Below are 14,123 nucleotides of genomic sequence, written 5' to 3' on the forward strand. Positions count from 1 at the left end.
ACAGACCCTGGCCACAGGCAGTGGGGAGCTCATTCTGCCTCACAGCCCCTGGTGCTGGCAAGCTCCATTTTCGAGTCTTCCTTCTAGGCTATTAGCACTGGGGGCTTATGTGCCCACTAATTGATTGCCTCCAGTACTGGGATCCCCAGGCCCCACAGCCAGCTGTGCTGGGACCTAGCACTGCCCACCATCAAGACCAGACCAACCTTAGGACCTGCAGACCTGCAGTCAGGAGACCAGAACCCAGCCCAATCCACCAGTGGGCTGGCACCAGCCTTAAGATTCCCCAGACCATGTAGCCAGCTGTGTCAGGACCCAGACCCACCCACCAGTCGTTAGCAGCCCCCACGTAAGGCAGGACATGGCAGCCAACTGAGTTGAGAGCCAACCCTGCCTACCAGCCTGCCCACAGTAGCTGGCCCCACCACCACAGAAGTGCCCTCTCAGCCCACCTACAACCTCTGCTGACCAGAGGGGAGTATGTAGCTAGACCCCACAGGACATCTCCTACATAAGCTCACTTCTCCAAGAACAGAAAACATAACTGGCCTGCCTAATAATATATAAAAATAAACACAGAGAATTAAGCAAAAATAAGGTGACAAATAATGTGTTTCAAACAAAAGAACAAACCCCAAAAGTACTAAGCAAAGCATAGATGAGCAGTCTGTTAACACCAACACCACAGAAATCAAAGGATCAAAGGGATTACTGCAAACAACTATACGTGAATAAATGGACAACCTAAAAGAAATGGATAAATTCCTAGAAATTTTCAGTTTCCTAAGACTAAATTAGGAAGAAATAGAAAATATGAACAAATCAATTACCAGTAATGGAACTGAATCAGGATTAATCAAAAAGCTTCCAACAAACAAAAGTCCAGGACCAGATGGCCCCATGGGTGAATTTTATGAAATATTTAAAGAAGAATTAATGCCTGTACTTCCAAAAACTGAAGATGACTTCTGAACTCAATTCTACAAGGCAGAGGTCACCCTGATTAAAAAACCAGACGGAAATGCCACAAAAATCAAAACTTACAGACCAATATCATTGATAGGATACAAAAATCCTTAACAGAATGTTAGCAAGCTGAATCCAACAACACATTAAAAAGATCATACACCATGTTCTTGTGGATGCAAGGATAGTTCAATATTTGCAAATCCATCAGTGCTACACACCACATTAACAAAGGATAAAAATCATATGATCATCTCAATAGATGCAGAAAAAGCATTTGACAAAATTCTACGTTTATTTATAATAAAACTCTGAACTAAGTGGGTGTAGAAGAAACACCTCAACATAACGAAGGCTGTAATATATGACAATCCCACAGCTAGCATAATACTCAGCAGTGAAAAGCTGAAAGTTTTTCTTCTAAGATCAGGAAGAAGACAAAGATGGCCACTCTCACCACTTTTTAGTCAACATAGTGTTGAATGTAGCCACAGCAATTGAAATTTGTTAAGACATTATATCCCAAGAGTTTTCATCACAAGGAAAAATTTTTCTTTCCTTTTTAAAAAAAGTTGTCTCTTTAGGAGATGAGGGATAGTGACTGAACTCATTGTGGTAACCATTTCGTGATGTGTGTAAGTCGGTTCATTGTCCCTTATATGGTACTGTGTGTCAATTATATATCAGTAAAACTGGAAGAAAAAGACAATATATAAATTACACTTTTAAAAAGATGAAAAAGTGGGAGAGGAATAAGAATAAAAGTGGGAGAGGAATGCATAAAAGGAAAATGTGTTGATGTGAAAAAAAAAATGAAAGCAGGTTGAAAAAGCTCTTCAAGGTCACTTGTTACAAAGAAAGAAATTCCTGTTTTCAATTATTTCTTGAATTGAAAGGGACATTCTGATGCATATGTGTACTTTATAGGACATGCCAATAGCTTCTAACATACAGGACACCCCAGAGCGGTTTCTGCCCCATCGGTGGATTCAAAGATGCTTTGTCAGCTACTCTATTGAGTGCCAGTGTTCAAGCTCTCCTTACTGTTGGAAAGAGAGGCACTCTTGTAAAGGAGGGCCCCCTCCTGTTGATAGGCTACTACTTCCTGATAGAATTGTGTGATTTCAGTGATTTTGTTTCTTTTTCTAGGTACCCCAATTATGAATTTATTAGTGATAACTCTATCTCTTGGTCAGCTGGACTGCACAATCGATACACAGAAAATTCACTTCGAGGTGTGATCCTGGATATACACTTTCTCTCCCAGGCAGACTTCCTGGTGTGTACTTTTTCATCCCAGGTAAGCATTTTTAAATGGTCAATACTCTGGTTATATTAGGCAAGGAGGTTCTTGGATCTTTTTTAAAAATGTTAGTTATCATGATTCAAGTGCAACATTTTAATATTGAGAAATGGTCTCTTTTGTGAAAAGATAAGAAGATTCCAGAAAGCATAGCTTTTTGATTACATTGAACATTCAGTTGTTTGCAAGCAATTGTTGAATACATCTCTAATGAAGCCAGCTACTGGGGTTGTTGTAAATAAAGTATTTGGCTTATTCACAGCATTTAACAGAAACAGCAAGTAAGTTTACTTAATACTTTCTGATTTTGCATTCAATCAATATGTAACCGGAATCCATCCATTTCTACACGTCAGTGCACTGATACTGAGAGACTTAAATGCTCAGCATTTTGCTTTACTTCATTGCTTTGTAGAAAATAAGAAAGAGGAAATGTAATTCCTTTTACATTTCTACCTAGCAAGAAACAGTACAATATATTTAAGCAGTACCATCTTATAATCATCCTTTGAGTTTAACTGTTACAGAAAAAGTATATGTTATTGGTTTGGTGTATGTGTTTTTATGAGTGTCCAATCAGCCTTATTTGCCCAGTGGAATATCAACATAGGAATATTTGTCATGGATTTTATTCAGCTCTCTTATTTATGTGCATATTGTTGGTTAGTTTATTCAACAAGCTATTAAGTGGTTGTTTGTGCTCAGATCTATGCTGGGGTAGAGGGAATTTCATGGGATTGAAGATACACATCTTAGCCTGGTCCAGAATCTAGTGAGCAAAATATTCACATGAAATAACTAGGGAATAATTACCAAGAAATATAAACCATGTAAGATAAATATATGTCTGAAAGCTTGAAGAAGCAGAGAAAAGAAAATGTGAAAAGGAAAGTTACGTCATTTACATGGGAATACACTGCAGAGAGTATAAAGAAAATAGCCAGTTTTATTATGTGACAATGCGCTTTATCACAATGGTGTGGTGATATGATTGTTGGAAAGATACTTACCCCAACAAAGGCTGTATGAGTTCCTTCAGTGTGGAATAAGACTACAACTTAAGACCCGAAGACAGCTACCCAGAACAGGAGTCACAAAGCAGCAGTCCGCATCAGAAGGGAAACACGAAGGCATCCATAGCTGATATTTCTCCCTAAGTGGGGTTAGGATCCTATCATTGAGAAGGTCCTTTTTCTATTCTTATGGGAGGTGGAGCGAGGCATTGTAACTACCTAGTCCCTCTCAACTGCTTTTGATAATCTGGCTATGTGCCTGTGTGATCAACAGGTGCAAATAACACATTTTTGAATGGTGGTTGTTAGAGTGATTGAATCAAGAATGACTTTTCCAGATGCACCACCTCCTCCTTAGGCATAAATTTTAGGCCTAAAGTCTGTTCCTTCAGTCCAGGTTTTCTCAGCCTGGCACCATTGACTTTGGGAGCTGGATAAGTTGTTGTGGGCCATTGTATTGTGCACTGTAGCATGCTTAGCAGCATCCATGGCCAGTAGACCCTCATCTCAAGTTGTAACAGTCAACGTTTCCAGACCGTTGCCAAATGTCCCAGGTGGGAGAAATGGGAGGGCAAAATCATCCTTGTGAGAACCGCTGCTCTAATTATAAAGCTCTAAAATTAAATAAAGGGCTTTCCAGGTGGCTCAGTGGTAAAAGAATGCAGGAGATGCCAGTTCAATGCCTGGATTGGAAAGATCCCCCTGAAGGAGGAAATGGCAACCTACTCCAGTATTTTTGCCTAGATAAACCCATGGACAGAGGAGCTTATCTTTGCCTACATAATCCCATGGGGTTGCAAAGAGTCAAACACAACTGAGTGACTGAACGCATGCACACACACTGGAAATTAAATAAAGCATGTCTAAACATTGGCAAACCTTACATGTAGGTAGACGGTGAGACTTACAAGTGCTCTGTGTTTTGCTTCCTTTCTTCCAACTCTCCTTAATTAGGCTGTTAGGGCTCATTCTGGAAAGAAAAATCTTCTTTTTTTTAATTCTTTTTTAGTGATGTGCTATAGAATTTTTGGTCCTTATAGCCTCATAACTCTTTTGACCCAAAAGTCAGGAGCTCTGTCACTTCATGATAATGGAAACCTGTCCAGATTTGAAAAGCATATTGTTCATACTTCTTTGTTCTATTTTATGTGTAATATAGTGTGTTCTTCAGACCTCAGATCCAGAAAGACAGTTTATATGAAGAAAGAGTGCTGAGAGGTCTGATTGTGTCTGAAGGAATAAGATTCGTGATTATATATTATATTGTTTGTTAGAATCTTGGCAAGTCAAAGTTCATCCAAAAGAACTCTCCTCATTTGAACCAATATTTCATGTCCCAAAATAGATTTAAATATCTCAGACATTTTATGTTAGGGTTGAGAATAAAAGTTTAATAGTAAAAATACCTTATATTTATATAATGAGTAGCAGTTTGCTAAATGTGATCACCTCCTTTCTTGATGACTAATGGCTCTAGTGTTTGATATTGTGGAATAATTCCACACTTGGTGATAAATCTTTGAGCTTACTTGCACTTAAGTATTTTTTGAAAATATTTTTAGTATAAAGGCATTTGATAAAGTTTAATATTTTTATAGTGTGAGTACAGTTGGTTGCTGGCTCATAGAGATTTCCTTGCCATAAATCAAAATTGGGATTTTTTTTAGAAAAATGCCCCCAAAATGTCTCAACAACAGCAGCAGTGGAGTTTGAGAAGAACTCACTGATGGCGTAAGTGTCAAACCTTTAACTTCCCAAGGCAGGGAACAAGAATGAGGCATTGTAGGTTCTGGGGTCACACTACCTGGGTGTTAAATACAACTTTGACCACTTAGTGACTGTGGCATTTGAACAAATTGCTTAGACTATCACTGACTTTTTTTTTTCCCTTCCTGTAATAATAGTAATAATAATACCTACTGCATAAAGTTTTTGTGAGGATTAAAGAGTTGTTATAGGTGAAAAGCACTGAGAATAGTACTGAGCGATATGTTAAATGCAATGTTACCTGCTATTATTTATATAGGAATAGGTATAGGACTATTTTTGCCTGTTAGACTCTACAGTATTTATTTGAGCAGCTCTTTTTCACATGGCCCCATTCCAGACTATATGTTCTCACATTTTAGAAGGAACATGAAACATGCTATTCAAGGACACCATTACCTCTACTTACGGTCACAGGTGATGTGTAGGGTCCACCTAGTCATTGTGTGCACTGATACATGTAACAGTTCTTCATAAAGAAGAACAAACAGTAACATTCAGCATATTAATTTCTATGCCAAGGCACCATCTTAATTTTATTTAGCTTATTGAAGGACAGTATCACCATGTAATGAATTTTAAAAAACAAAAACTCTTCATTCCCAAAGGGTGAGTGATAAGTAACAGTATTTGCTGTTGCAAATGTAGGTGAATTTGTGTATAGTTTTAACTTTAGGGAAATTAATCTGCAGGCTTTCTTATATATGCCACAGGCGTGCTAGAAAGTGGGAAGGGGGACAAGAAAATAAAGCAATGAGAACCAAATCTCAGCACAGAATAAAATATGGACAACCAACTTTCAAATTTTCCTTGATGATAATCTCATTTCAAGAGATGGTGAGAAGGAATAAAGTTTAGACTCTTCTTCATAATGCTTTGGCAATTCTACAGTTTCAGTCATGTAAACTTTCTGTCTCCTGTATGCTACTACCCTTTGAGAGCATTTATGCTATATAACAAGTGAGAGTTTATCTGTTGACGGTGTGCTATTGTAGAAAATCCTGGAAGAATAAAAAGCATTGTTGGAAGGAAATTGCAAGGCCTGGTTGATATTTGAGAAACTACAGGCAGAAATGTCATGACTCCTTAATCAGGATTCTTTATAAAGTTTTGGATCCATTCTTCTCAGCCTGAGGGCTTCTAAACATCCTTGGTTTTATATCCACAAATAAGGTTTGGGAATTCTTTCTCCTTAAGTGAAAAGTTTTTAAAAGCCAAGAATATGACTCTGCTCTCTAATTTTGTTACTGTTGTTACTCTTAGTTTTCTGAATTCCTTCATCAAAGCTGTTTCTCAAAGCCAGGTTTGTCCTAAAAGCTTCATAAATGGAGGAAAACAAGCTTTAGCATTTAGTCTGAAATGTAGAGGCAGAGAACATCAACTAAGTTTTGAAAGCTATGCAGTGAGTCACATTCCAGACTATTCTTCCAAATACTCTAACCTTGTTCTGTGTTACTGGAAGTTGTGTATGCCCTAAGCATCTACTATGTCGCTTATTTTCATATTTAATGAAATCATCTGAAGCAAAGAAATTACATTTGGAGAAATAACAGCAGTTGACAGGTCACTCAGTTGTAGATGGGCAAAATATCAGAAAGGTTTTGTTTTTTTTTAATACTGCCTATCAAGTTTTAGAATCAGGTTTTATCACTTGGAATCTCATTTACAAAAATGGTTGTAGATGACCATTTCAAAGACTATAGGTAATCGACATTTTTTAAGGAGCAGTCAGTATTTGTTCAGTAGTTTCTCAGTCATGAAAATCACCATAGGACAAATTTTTTTTTCCCCCTGGGACACTTCCTGTGTGGCACTTAATGAGACATTCTTGTGGCATTTTCTGTTGTTTCATTCCAAATCACACAAAACAAAACTGGCTTCGTCACACTTTGCATCAGATTTTGGAAAGCCCAGAAGGAGAAGCCAGGCACTGATTGATTTTATTTCCAGACAGACAGCTCTGGACACGGATCTCCATGGAGGTGTGGTTACGAAACAGCAGTGGAAACTGTCCTCTCACTGAAGAGCAGAATAGAGCAGTTTGCAGTAAAAACGCAGATACCCCAGCCTCACACAGAGAGACACGAGCCCACTTCCAGCCTTTCACACTTGGGAGATCTTTCTGGCCCCATCTATTTTGACAGAAAACCTATATCCCATCTGCTCTCAGAAAGCTTTGGAGGTTCACACAAAGCTCAGCTGGTTGTTAGGGTCAAAATTCAGACTTTCTTTGGACTTTCCTTCCTTTCTAAATTTTTTTTTAATACAATCATATCTGTGTTTTATCCTTTGGCAGGATTTTTGCTCTTACTCATAACTGTGTGCTTAGTAGTATTCTAAAAACAATACAGTGACACGTCAACAGTGAGTTAAATAAAGCATATTACATGTGGCCATCCACTGCTTTGCAAACCATAGAGACTACTCCTCTGAATCATGCTACCTGTCAAGTATCAAAGATGAGTATTGACATCAGCTGGAAGGCGTCATTTACCTGCTATGTGATTTGGATTTGTAAAGCCCAGAGAGGACACCTAGAGTGATTAAATGCAAACATTGACACTATAGTCAGCTTTCTAACTCTTTACAGTAAATTGCCCCTGGTTAACATAGAGAAAAAAATTAATTACTCAGAATGTTATATATGAATCTTAAGGATTAATATCACCAGTGGACTTGCATCTCAGCTGCTGGACTGGTATTATACATGGAGCAGTATTCATTCAGAAGGTACTTATTGAATGGCTACTTTGAGGCAGGGACTATTCTCGGTTCTTATCCTAACACTCTAAGGCAATTCAGTGTGTGGTTTAGAGACAGAGTCCTAATTACATTTCTGCCATTTCAGTCAGTTCAGTACAGTCACTCAGTCGTGTCCAACTCTTTGCAACCCCATGGACTGCAGCACGCCAGGCTTCCCTGTCCATCACCAACTCCTAGAGCTTACTCAAACTCACGTCCATTGAGTCGGTGATGCCATCCAACCATTTCATTCTCTGTTGTCCCCTTCTCCTCCCACCTTCAATCTTCCCCAGCATCAGGGTCTTTTCCAATGAGTCAGTTCTTCACATCCGGTGGCCAGAGTATTCTGCCATTTACTAACCCCTTTATTCATTTTAATTTTTGAAAATTAATCTTTCTTTGGTATAGTTTCTTCAGCTATAAAATATAAATATAATAGTAACCAACTCATAGGGTTGTTGTGAGGGTTAAATGAGTTGAGAAAAAGTGTGTGTACAAGCCCAGCTATTAGAACAGTGGTCAGTAGGCTCAGCTGCTCTCATTATTGCCATTATTATAAGAAGGAGCCTTTTATTGGCCCACCTCTGTATCTGAAAGCTCTACCATTTGTAATTTCTTTGGCTTAAAAAAGTATGTATGTTATCCATCAGGTTCATACATCAACAAGTATTGATTGTGTTGTTGTTCAGACACTAAGTCAGGACCAGCTCTGCAACTCTGTGGACTGCATTATGCCAGGCTCCTCTGTCCTCCACTATCTCCTGGAGTTTGCTCAGATTCATGTCTATTGAGTTAATGATGGTGTCTGACCATCGCATTCCTCTGCCACCCCTTTCTCCTTTTGCCTTCAATCTTTCCCAGCATCAGGGTCTTTTCCAGTGAGTTGGCTCTCTGCATCAGGTGACCAAAGTATTGGAGTAACTATTGCTACCAAACATAAACTGATCATTAGGAATACCCTCAAAAAAAAGCGCATTCCTAAGGGTGTGGGACTGAAGGCAGTGTTGTTTTTATGAGAATGAGAAGTTAATTAGTGAAAGGAGAAGACACATCAGGGTCCTTTGCCGTGATGGACATTGTGATCATCCCAAGGCAGTACAAGGTCTAGCATCCCTGACTAGGGATAATTGGAAAGGGGGTGGAGGGGCCCTGAAAATACGACTCAGGTTTTCCCAAGGCCTGCCTTGGCCTTACCCTATCTAAAATGTGAGCATGGAGAATAGGATCTGCAAGAAAACATATGCTTAGCAGTTAACAAGTATACACATTCTACCTAGGTTCAAAACCTGAATATGCCGCTTAATAATAGTATAACTCTGGCCATTTTTCTTAACTGATCTTTGACATCCATAAAACAAACATGATAGAATATTATGGGATTCCTGGCAATTAAATTAGACATTAGAAGCAATGTTCGACAGGAAAAACTAAGTAAAACTCAGTAAATATTAACCTCTGTCATTGTTATTGTACTTTGCTATTCTTGGAGCTGCTTTGTTTTAATTATTTATATTCTTTCTTTCCAAAGTCTTCACTTGGTTTTGCATGCCCTGTGTGGACCTTTGACTAAATATGAAGTTCAAGTTCAAAATCCTTTTTAGCCTCATTTTGTTATAGTTTCAGTATTCCACCAGTGATGTCAATCATACTGTGACATTCCCAATATAAAATTAGTTTGTGGACAAAGTAGCAGATTTGAAAGCAAACTTATTCTCTTGGTTCTATGTCTAGTTGAAATCCTAGCACTAGAGTTAGTCCCTATCTGCAAAATTAAAAATACTATCTAAACTTATTTGCAAATTTCATATGGCATTTAAAAAGTGCCCTTCCAGTTCCTGAAATTCAAATTTTTTTAAAGACTTAAGTTGTTGATTAATCTAGTCATATTCCGTTTACTCATAACACTTAAGAATTCAGTTTTGATATTGTGAATGCCAAAGTTTTTAAGAACTACTGGGTATCTTAAATTGCTCCACTGAGAAGATTAACAATTATTACTAGCATCATTTTAAATATGTGCAAAAGTATTGATATAGGGACAATAAAACTTCATTAACTGAGATAACTACAACTGGAGATGTAGAAAAATTTGACCTCAGTTGAGTCCTGTGTTCATAGTATATAATGGAAGAATTTTCTAAGCAAAATGATAGTATTCTCTTTTGTTTTCACTTATTCTTAAAAAAGTTTCTGAAGCCCTTTTACTATATAATGAATATATTTGTTAGTTGCTTAAAATGTTATACCTCCGTTAAGATAGTTTACCTTTATTAGCAAGTCTGAAGTTCAAGGAATGAAGCTCAGTCTGTGGAATTTCAGCTGCCATCCAGTGAGAATAGTAGGTGTTCTTTGGACAAAGGAATCTTTTAAGTAGCCTTAAATGCATCAGGTAGATGCACCTTCCCCAAAGGCTAGTTCATCTTGTTTCAGTCTAGGCTGCTGCTGTCTACACATCACACATAAAACTCTTCAGAACAGAAGTGGCAGATATGTTTTAGCTCATTTGGCAATAGTTGATTGTCAGTAATTGCATGAGTTTCTGTTGAGAAGGGTTCTGAGACCAGATCTAAATTAGCAGAAAAGAGTATGTGATTTATTAACACTGAATGAAAGACAGGGAGCAGCAGCATTTGTGTAAAGTATTTATAATCCTGAACCTTAAGTTCACCAAGGGCACAGACTATGTGATTTTTGCCCAGCACTCTGTGGCTCTTAATAAGTGTTTATTCTCAAAATACTTTGCACTATATATACACATACATTTTTTTCTCTGCGAGATCCTAATTGTAATTATCTTTTATGTTTAAAAAAAAGATACAGGCAAAGAAATGAAGAATGACTTTGTACCATCATCTCAGAGCAAATGGACTGAAAACCTGTGGCTCATTCTCTCAGTCCCAGTTCTAGTTTGGTCCTCGTCTCTTGGGCAAGGGCTCTCAGATTGCTACGAAGGCGATCTTACATGTACTAATAAATATTTTTTTCGTGCTTTCCCAAGGTCTGTCGAGTTGCTTATGAGATCATGCAGACACTGCATCCCGATGCCTCTGCAAACTTCCATTCTTTGGATGACATCTACTATTTTGGAGGCCAAAATGCCCACAACCAGATTGCCATTTATCCTCACGAACCTCGAACTGCAGATGAAATCCCCATGGAACCTGGAGATATCATTGGTGTGGCTGGAAATCATTGGGATGGCTATTCTAAAGGTGTCAACAGAAAACTGGGAAGGACGGGCCTGTATCCCTCCTACAAAGTTCGAGAGAAGATAGAAACGGTCAAGTACCCCACATACCCTGAGGCTGAGAAATAAAGCTTAGATGGACCAGAAAGACCACCAAACTCAGTTCAAACCATTTGAGCCAAACAGTAGATGAAGAAGGCCCCAACCTAACAGCCCATGGTTAAAATGAGTCAACATCTTCGGCATCAGGAGCAGCTGGGATCTGACAGATGCTTCATTGGTGGAATTGCTCTTTAACAAGGGCTACAGTGCCCTTAAACCCATGCACAGTCCAATAATGTACTCACGTATAACATGCAAACAGATTGTTTTCTACGTTACCCCTTCTTTCAAGACTATGTCCCCATGAAACAAACACTGCCACATTGTGTAATTTAAGTGACACAGACATTTTGTGTGAGACTTCAAACATGGTGCCTATACCTGAGAGACCTGTGTGACCAAATGAGATGACTTGAATAGTTCCCTCTTGTGGGGAGCTTGATTCTTAGCCAGTGGTGGTATTGTAACCACTGAATTCACTCCAGTCAACAGATTCAGAATGAGAATGGATGTTTTTGTCTGGAATTTTTTTTTTTAAAGTAATTGCACCGGTTCATCCACCTCATCATTAATAAGTGAAGGATACAACAGAAAATAAAATATTCACACTCCATTAGGAACTTTTGTAAAACAATGCCATGAACAGATTCTTTAGTACTCAATGTTTCTGGACATTCTCTTTGATAACAAAAAAATAAATTTTAAAAAGAGGAATTTTGTGGAGTTTCTAGAATTTTATATCAGATGATGATGTAGTCAGCATTATAATGGAAAATGATGATAAAAAGAGGAGTTTTACAGTTTTTCTGCTTTACTTTTTTATTTTTGTGTTTTGGATTGAATGGCTTAGCTCGGAGAGTCATTGGTCCATTTTAACACTGAACACTGAGTTTAGTTGGTGCACATTGTAGAGTTGCTCAGAACACTCAACTCTTGTGAGTTGAGTCCTGTTATTTCAGCCAAGAAATGATTTTGTGCCCTTTGCTATCATGTCCTGCTTTTGAGAGTACCAGGAATCTGTGGTGTTGGGAAGCTGGCTCTGTTTCTGAAATGCGTGTCCAACAGTATATAGAGTTTGGTGAACAAAGTAGAGGGGAACCAGTATGAGACTAAAAATGAACTTGGGATTTATCTCATCCAGGTATTTCTTTTTAGTAATTCTATATCAGAATCACTTCAAAAGACAAGACTTTGATGCCCCCTATGCTTTCTCTCTGAATGTCACTTTTCTCCTTATAAGATCACTTCCTCTTCTCAGCGGCCTGCCTCTTTTTAGATGCCTGGTAGGAGTATTTCATAGCATTGTTTTATCTTCTGAAAGAAAATTTTGATCCATGTAGGAACCAGTAGCAGGCCTGGTATTAAATTTTAGGAATCCTAGACTAAAAAATCCTGTCCTTCACATCATCTCTAAATGAAAATGTCTGTATATAAAAAAATCCCCACCAAACTTCCCTAAATTCTTCCTACTTTTCCAGTCAAGTCTCCCAGATCTAACTGTCTAGTATCAGTAAGCAATTTTCAATTTAGTTTTGGTACAAGTAAATCATTTGAGACAAAAATTTCCAACTGAGCAGAGGTACTTTGAAATGCAAGTTATTTTCTAATTTTCATCTCACTTGTCATCAGAGCATCAGTAACCATGGGATTTTATTTCCTCTGCTGAGATCTCTTGTTTTTATTCATTATGAGCTCATTTTCCTCTGCTTCTTTGAACATAGTTATAATGATTGCTTTAAAATCCTTTTCTGCTAAATCTAATGCCTAATTAATCTCAAAGTTGGTCTCTATTTGTCTTTTCTCTAGAGAAAGAATCATATTTTTCTAGTTATTCAAATATTAAGTAAATTTAGCTTGTATCTTGAATATTGTAAGTGTTTATGTTGTAGATTCTGTTATATTCCTCTGAAAAGCACTGATGTTTTTGTTTGTGCAGACATTTAACTTCATTGGACTCAATCTATAAACTGTGTCTTGGGCAACAGCACAAAATCTAAATTATTTTATCTTTACCTGGAGTCTGCCCCACATGTATATGGTTTAGGAGTCAACTAGAGATGAGGGTAGATTTTACACATAGAATTTGAAGCCCTTTCTTTGGCTTTCTGTCTTCTGAGATTTCCATCCTCACTTTCCAGCAGCTGTCATTGCTCTGATTCTGTGACGTCCCCTGCTTCTTTAGCCAGAAAGATGGCAGTTTTCTATCCACCTAAAAGCCATAAAAATGGAAAACTCATGTTGTACCTTTCTCTTCTTCCAAGTTTCAGCCTCTTTCCAGAGTTCGTCTGCTACTTCAGTGGCTTTGAGTAGCTTTTTCTTATTTTGTCAGATGTTGATCATTGTTATCCATTGGAAGATCTGTTCAGTAGGTGCTAAAACTCTGTCATACAGGAAGTGAAACTCTGAAGCAGAGATTTAAAATGAAAAAGTATGGTGGGGGATGGAAGAGTCTCTCTTTAGATTCTGACCTTAATAGCTAAGCAGCCAATAGCATTAAGCAGAAAGCAAAACAGAACTACCAAACTGTTCAGCCTGCAGGTGTGAATGACTAATGAATACTGCTGACCACTGGCTTCTGAAAAACTTTCCTGAGCTGCGTTTTTGCACATCATCAAGTACATGCCATACAGGCTGCCCTGTTGGGAGGACTGACATTTCTTCACCACTGTTCTAATTTCTCCATGAAAATCTGGTACTTTAATAAAAGTCTGCATGGTTTTGGATCAAGTGGCCAAGGCAAAATTAAGAAGATTTGGGTCTTTTCCTTGCCACTAGACCCATTTCTGAAAGAGCCTTACCTAAAACAAAGTTATTAGCCTGGGCTCGTTGAATTTGGATACCAGCATCCTGCACACTAAAGACAAAAAAAACCAGTTTAAAAAGTTCTTCCTGGTCCTGCCACTCAAGTCTGATTTAGTACTGAGCTGAACTTAAAGAGTTCATGCCTGTTGTCAAAGTGCTCTCAGCCCTCTTCCAGGATTTCTTTGTGTCCCAAGTGAATGAGACTTGTTGCTTCCCTCTCTGATCTTTAGGTTTTTTCCTA

The 14,123-nt window shown here is 38.1% G+C and overlaps 1 protein-coding gene across 6 annotated transcripts in view; it reads left to right on the plus strand.

Moving 5' to 3' along the window:
- FUT8 (fucosyltransferase 8) overlaps positions 1–11,794 on the plus strand; it is a 314,622-nt gene extending 302,828 nt beyond the window's left edge. For all 6 annotated transcript variants that reach the window (XM_043472310.1, XM_043472309.1, XM_043472307.1 and 3 more), the window contains 2 exons: positions 2,116–2,266; positions 10,790–11,794. In XM_043472310.1, coding sequence (XP_043328245.1) covers positions 2,116–2,266; positions 10,790–11,107 — 469 coding nt within the window. In that variant the 3' untranslated portion in view covers positions 11,108–11,794. The remainder of the gene's footprint in view (positions 1–2,115; positions 2,267–10,789) is intronic.
- The last annotated feature ends 2,329 nt before the right edge of the window (positions 11,795–14,123 follow it).

Source organism: Cervus canadensis, chromosome 6, assembly GCF_019320065.1.
Source record: "Cervus canadensis isolate Bull #8, Minnesota chromosome 6, ASM1932006v1, whole genome shotgun sequence".
NCBI classification, from domain to species: Eukaryota; Metazoa; Chordata; class Mammalia; order Artiodactyla; family Cervidae; genus Cervus; species Cervus canadensis.